The 7,081-nt window shown below is 48.5% G+C and overlaps 1 protein-coding gene across 1 annotated transcript; it reads right to left on the bottom strand.

Moving 5' to 3' along the window:
• Positions 1 to 1,132: 1,132 nt before the first annotated feature.
• On the bottom strand, positions 1,133 to 2,495 carry LOC116862512 (uncharacterized membrane protein C3orf80-like). Its single transcript, XM_032849840.1, has one exon. The coding sequence runs from the start codon at positions 1,933 to 1,935 to the stop codon at positions 1,189 to 1,191; it is 747 nt and encodes a 248-aa protein (XP_032705731.1). The 5' UTR covers positions 1,936 to 2,495; the 3' UTR covers positions 1,133 to 1,188.
• Positions 2,496 to 7,081: the final 4,586 nt, after the last annotated feature.

A 7,081-nucleotide genomic window follows, 5' to 3' on the forward strand; every position in this document is an offset into this window, starting at 1 on the left:
CATCATGCTTCATGCCACGGTATGGCATATTATGCATCAATCATTTCTACATACAACTATGTGGTGAGTGATACAATTAAGACCTAGACTACACAATCTATGCTTATTACAAAAAGTTGTATATTATGCCACAGTACTAAAAATAAAATATATTCTTCTCAAATAGTGAAAATAAGATATCCTTCATGTGTTTTAGGTCACATCTGTTTTCTCTTTTGACCATGCCTCTTTTTTCCCCCATTGTAAATGAAATCATGTCCAATATTTTATTAAACAATAATGACAATTCCCAGACCATTAAGGGGAAGAGGGCCATATAGAAGAAAAGACGATTTTCTTGTCATTAATTGCACAAATACACTCCTGATACGTTCAATACATGGCAAAAATACAAAAATAAAAGACAAATAAATATAAATATCTTCTCAGTTATTGAGAAATCAAAAGTCCAACTGTACCTTATTAAGAATACGATGTTCGATACACCTAATTCCTGTGTGTCTTCAATAGGTACAGCACCTAACTGGATATCACGGGTATCCCTCCCGGTATTGTGAGCCATCAGCGGTGACTATGCTTGGCCAGGAAGATACTAAGGGGGGGGGATTTTGGGGCTCTCCGCAAGGGAGGGAGGGATTCAATCATACCTAGGCGCTGCTCTCCCCGACCGCGCGCAGCAGTCTCCAGTCGCCGCTCGCCTCTACGGCTCCTCGCCCTCCGCCCATCTTGGGAGACCGTGACCTGTCCAGGCGAGAGGCAGAGGTATGGAACTGCGTCCCTTTCCCCGCATCCCCAAAGGTGACAGCCTTTCTCCCGACGCACTAAAGGGCTCACGTGTTCTCTTTGATTCGGAAAGCAGGCACTTACGAGTGAACACAGGTCTGAGGAGAGGCTGAGGGCGGGGACGTCCTTCGAAGTTGCGCTCCAGCCTCGTCCGCTTCTGTCGCCCCCGCCGTGCGAGCCTAACGTTTCCTTGAACCGAATGAAACGTAGGGAAACTTAAGATACCGGGGCAAGCGGGAGTGGAGGTGACTCCAACCCAGGCGCCGGGCGACAGGCGATTCGGCCCGGGTGCCAGGCGGGGTCTGAGGCAGTCGGCGGTGGCAGCGGCCACCTCGGTCGTCGCGTCCCACCCGCAGTCCCCCTAGCCCAGTTCTGTCCGCGCGGTCCTCGAGCGGCCACAGACGCTCAGATGAGCGGGAAGCGGCCCTCGCCGCCGTCGGACTCCCCGGCGCCGCCGCCTCGCGGGCGGCCAAACACCGACACGGGCAGCACGACATCCCCGGGGCTGAGCTGCTGCAGCCGCATGGACTCCTCGTAGGTGGGCAGGTACTTGACCTCCTCGTAGCTGGGCAGCTGCAGGAAGACCGGCGAGACTACACGAAGCTCGTGCTCCGAGGCGCAGGAGGGGGCCGAGCGCCCGCCGCCTCCCCGGCCTCGGCCCCCGCCGCCACTGTCCAGCAGCGAGTCCTGAGAGCCGGCGGCCGCCTCGTCGCGCAGTAGCGCGGGCGAGTCGTCGTCGTCGTCGGGCGGCCCCGCGGCCCCCGGCGGCCCTGCGCCCCCCGGCGGTCCGGGCCGTGCCTGCCCTGGCCGCGCCTGGCCTCGAGGGTACCTGCGTGGGCTGGGGCAGATGATGCGCTGCAGGAAGTAGCCGATAGCGAAGAGCACTAGCAGGATAAGCAGCCCAGAGAGCTTGCGGACGAACCAGCCCACGTTGTCTAGGAAGGCGTGCAGCGGCAGCTTGCAGCAGCGCACCGCTGTGGCGTTGGCCGCGTCGCAGCAGCGCTCCCGCTCGCCACACGCCAGCTCCGCGCAGCCCCCGCCGCCCCGCGAGGGCGCCACCAGCGCCAGCGCCAGCAGTAGCAGCAGCGGCAGCAGCGGCGGCGGTGCCGGCGCCACCGACAGGCCCTCCGCTGTGACCCCGGGTCCCCACATGGCCGGCGCAGACCGTCGCTAATGTCCGGGGAGGGGGTTGGGGGGATCCGTCTGTCCGCGTGTCCGTCGGCCCCTCCCCGGGCGCTGCGCTGGGTTCCGCGCGCCGCCTCCCGCGCCTCCGCTACCTGCGGCCGGAGCAGTCCTCACTTGGCCACGCTTGGGCAGAAGGAGGAGCCCGAGGCGCGCCCAGGCTGCGGGAGGCGGCCGCTCCTCGCAGCGGGAGCGTCCTCCTGAGCTTCTGACCTTAACCCCGCGCGCCCAGCCGCCCCGGCCCGCCTCAGGGCTCTCGGAGCCGCCCAAGATGGCAGAGGCAGCCTATCCGTGGCTGCCGTGGGCATTTTCGCCCCGCCGGCCGCACTCTTCCAAGCCCCCCTTGTCACCCTCCGGGGCTGGAAGGGTTAACGCTCCGCTGTGAGCCCGGCAGCCCCCTGGTCTCGATTAATTCAGCCGTCGCGCTCTTCCCCGCCGCTCGGGCGGGGGGCTCTTGCTGGCGTAGGTGTCTCAGTTTTAAGTGATTGGATTTCCCCAGGAATGTTATTTAAATTGACTTGCGACTGGGATTCGCTTACCATCTTTCTTGTGATCTTTCTGATTAAAAATGGATGATGGCCACTAATGGCTAGCGCAGCCCTGCAGCCGTCCCAGAGCTTGGGGGATGGGGACCCCCGGATGGTTCCGGGCAGATGTTTGGGGCTGAGAAGTTGGAACTCCAGGAGACCTCCAGAACAGATAGAGAATTCCCCAGAGAGACTCAAGTCGAGGCACCACAGAAGTATCCCCAGGGAGGCAGGGGAGCCCTCTGGCAAGGTGACTCTAGTTGACCAAGGAGAGGACAGGGGGCCCCTATCTCCCCAGCGGCTCATCCTATAAGACCCCACTGCACCCGAGGCACAAAACAGGGATTTGGGTTTTGGGGTAGAAAAAGGCCTCTTCTCCAGCCTGGAAACACTTCTGTGAAATGTCGAAGGGGAGTTGTAAGTGGTTGGCGCTGTTCCTGAGCATTGATCTGCATAGAAAGGGTCTTTCTCAAGGTTATTCTTCTTTGCAACGTTTGTCTTTAAAGGGAGTCTGTGCTCTCTCAGCACAGGGTACAGAGTACGAGTTCGGGTCCTGGAAGTCACTACTTCTTGGGGATGGCCCTGAGGGCACTTGGGAGGGAAGGCAGTTAACCCGGTTTCTGACTCACAGTCTGCTGGGGGGTGGCCTTCAGCCGCCCCTTGGAGTCACACCGTGGAGAAGCCAGGAGCTTGTGCTTTTATCAAAGAAGACTGAAACAGTTATCTTTTTAGGATTAGGATTTATTCATTCCTTCACCCCTTAACCAATAGGACCCCTAAAGAGAAATCAAGCAGGAAACTCCATAGTCATTGAGAGAAAAAAGTAAAAGCAAAGGAAAAGTGTGAAGAAAAGCAGGATTCAAATGTAGGCCAGATAAAAGCAGACTTCTCTCAGAGTAAGTGACACTTTATCTCCCTGATAGCCTTATAGACCAAGGTTAAGGGTGGTGGTTTGATTTAAACAGGCCATTGCCCTGTCTAAATGAAAGCATTTAAAATATTTCCGCTCCTGGGAACACTTTACTTTGCCTCATACTGCAAAACAATCCTTTCTCCCTCTGGAGAATCTTGGAAGTGTTGCTCAGACAAGTTACTTCATGTGAAACTTGGTTGAGCACCGGTCCTTCTTTCTAAGCTCTCCTGAAGCCACATTTCTCCATGCCATGGTCTATTTCTCTGTAGAGAGACCTTAAACCAATTTTGTAAAGTTTGATTATCAAGGGGTTTCAAACTGAAGTTAGATAAAGGAGTGGAAATGATTCATTTTTAAACAATCAACATTGCATTATTCTTTTACTCACCCATTCTTTTGTCAAATTTACATCAAACATCTTCTATAATCGAAGAACTCTGTTAGATATTCACCATTATGGGGAGAAAAAAAAAAAAAAAAAGATTCTTCCCCTAGCATGGAATAAACTGAGGTCTGCACTCCCAGCTGCTGCCACTAAATGGAGTAAAGAAGAGACTCATCAAAGGGCAACAAGTGGCAGTTTTCTCTTTGGTCCTGATTCACTCTTACTTTCCCAAAGAAAAAATAAATTAACAAGTTTCAAACAATCTTGAGGATGAAGGCAATTCATAGCTTGAGATGGGCTTTGATTATGAAGCTGAAGAAAATATCAAGACCTCTTTGGGTTTTTTATTATCTGATCTCTTAGGATTTCTGCTAATAGTAGTAGGAGCAATGCAAAAATAAAGGAGGAATGGCATGGCTGGTGATACACAGGTGAAAGTGTGGGGCACCTGGGTGGCTCAGTCAGTTAAGCAGCTGCCTTCTGCGCAGGTCATGATACCAGTGTCCTGGGACTGAGCCCAGCATCAGGCTCCTTGCTCAGCAGAAAACCTGCTTCTCCCTGCTTCTCCCTCTCCCTCTGTCTGCCACTCTCACTGCTTGTGATCTCTTTCTTTCTCTGTCAAATAAATAAACTCTTAAATAAAAAAAATAGGTGAGGGGCGCCTGAGTGGCTCAGTGGGTTAAAGACTCTGCCTTCAGCTTAGGTCATGATCCCAGGGTCCTGGGATCGAGCCCTGCATCGGGCTCTCTGCTCAGTGGGGAGCCTGCTTCCTCCTCTCTCTGTCTCTGCCTGCCCCTTTGCCTACTTGTCTGTCAAATAAATACATAAAATCTTAAAAAAAAAATAGGTGAAAGCACCTTGCTTATTGTTACTTTGAAATTACTAAACAGATTGAATGGTTTAATTTGTCTGCCTTTAAGGCAGTAGGATTCGTTTGCATAATATTAGAACAGTAGAAGAACAACATAGGTCTTACATAAAATAAGACAGTGTCAGAGTTACTTATATGAAAACAAAAGGATGAGGTCTGCAAAATGAGTATGAAATGGATTTTTATTTGATTTTTTTCTTTCCAAATTGATAGCATCAAAGTATCATCCATTAAAGACCCTCTACAGAAACTGGCGCCTCTGTTTTTTCTTCTCTAACCTCTCAGTCTCACTTAATTCATTTTTATTTGTAATATAATTTATAGTGTATAACTTTTGAAGGAAAGAAAAGAAACACTATAGCTTTAAAAGCTCCAGAAAAGACCTGATCTTTATTACTCAGCATCCTTATTCTTTATACTTTTTTAACACACAAATGAATGGAGTAGACTTCAGCTCACAGAAAGTCATAAATTCAACTTAGTGAGGAAGTTAGAACATAATTACATGTTCCATAGAATAATTGAAAGATAAAGGAAGATGAAAATGTAAAAATGGAAAAGAAACCTCATTTTGTTGAAAATTGGCACTAAATTGTGTGTAAGTAAGTGTGTGTAAGAGATTAAAACAGATGGAAGGGGGATGGAGACTGTCTTTTATCTAAAAAACATGGTGTCTTGGAGTACAGCTTGATAGACATTAAGAATATTAATTGCAGGGTGCCTGGGTGGCTCAGCCAGTTAAGCATCTGCCTTCCACTAGGGTCATGATCTCAGGAACCTAGGACTGAACCCCATGTGGGGCTCCCTGCTCAGCAGGAAGCCTGCTTCTGTTTCTCTCTCTCCCTTTGCCTCTCCCTGCACGCCGCCCAACCTTGAGCTCTCTCTCAAATAAGTAAATAAGATCTTTTAAAAAAAAGAAAATTGTTGTATCTTGCCATAGTGCTTGAATATTTTTTGAAAAATTTACCTTCCTCATTTATTTACGCTCATATGAATAAATGCCAAATTAGCCACACTTTTTCACTTTTCAAAACAGAAGAAAATAAACAGAATGCAACAAAACTGGCTGCTGTTTTATTTATGCTTCTCGGAGCCATCCTGATAACTTGAGTGAAACTGGGTGGCCTTATCATTCAACTTTTTGTTCTATCACATGATACCTGGTCCAGAAGGGAATTTTTCTCTGAGCTCCACTGATTGTGAGCTGTGCCTTCAAGCCTGTGAAGCAATAGTTCTGCACTTTCCACATCCCTTTCTCAAAATGTGTAAACATGGGCAGTTGGGACCTTGTAAACCATCCAGTCTGTAGGAGCTCTTTATTCAGGGTGTGTAGGATATTTCCTTACTACTAACTTGTTATTAAAATTGATTTATTAACCTTCTCATTTTATGGTTTCCCTCCCTGAGCTACAATAAATTAAGGGTTGGTTTTTTTTTTGTAAATAGCATATATTTACATAAATGTGTCTATATAGAAATAATTTGTGATCTGAAATAATCTGCTTTGAAGTTCTTTTCAGATCGTATTTCTTTCATCACTTATTTAATAAATACTTAATGAGGACTCACTTTGAGCTGGGGATACTATATTCTGTTTGGGGGATTCTATAAAAATCAAACTCTTCCATTTCCCCAGGGAGCTTACTGAGGAGAGGGGAGAGAACAACAGACACTAATCAGTTAAACTAATGAATTCCTAATTCCAACAATGACCAGCAATTAGAAAGGAGAAGTTTAGCTTACTAACATTTTTTTACACTAGATATGATCTGGAAGGGGGGTGTGATGTCTTCCCTAAGAAATAGTTCCTTAAGAAAAGACACAGTGAAGAGGAAAGATGTGTTCCAGGCAGAGGAAACTGCATGGGGACAAGTTCCCAAGGTGGGAAGATCCTTCCCTCATCATCTCTTATGCTTGGGGCAAAGCCTATGTCGTTTCTACTTCAACAGTTGAGATTCTCTCCTAGATAAGCTTTAAGTAGAGTCAAGCCATCTCCCCCTGTTGTGCAATTTTTTTTCCAAGATTTTATTTATTTATTTGATAGAGAGGGAGAGATCACAAGTAGGCAGGCAGAGAGAAAGAAAGCAGGCTCCCTCCTGAGCAGAGAGCGGGATGCATGGCTCCATCCCAGGATCCTGAGATAATGACCTGAGCTGAAGGCAGAGGCTTAACTCACTGAGCTACCCAGGTACCCCTGTTGTGCAATTTTTAGACAAATCTGGTTCTCTGCAGGGTCTGTAACAGGTTGTGTGATGATAGTTACCTCTGCAGTCCTGTTCAGTTTCTTCCTGGAGACCAGGAAAGTTCCAGCAACGTGTCCTGTTCTCTCCACCTCCACACCCCTGACTTGGAGTGGAGTTTGGATTTCCTTTCAACTCTATTAGTTGTCAGCTTGCTGACAAAAGGCTTCTTCAAGCCAA

This window comes from Lontra canadensis, unplaced genomic scaffold (genome assembly GCF_010015895.1).
Source record: "Lontra canadensis isolate GAN:19392208 unplaced genomic scaffold, GSC_riverotter_1.0 scaffold250, whole genome shotgun sequence".
In the NCBI taxonomy this organism is placed as follows: domain Eukaryota; kingdom Metazoa; phylum Chordata; class Mammalia; order Carnivora; family Mustelidae; genus Lontra; species Lontra canadensis.

Coding starts and splice junctions, on each gene's coding strand:
- LOC116862512 (XM_032849840.1), bottom strand. CDS start 1,935: ATGTGGGGACCCGGGGTCACAGCGGAGGGCCTGTCGGTGGCGCCGGCA.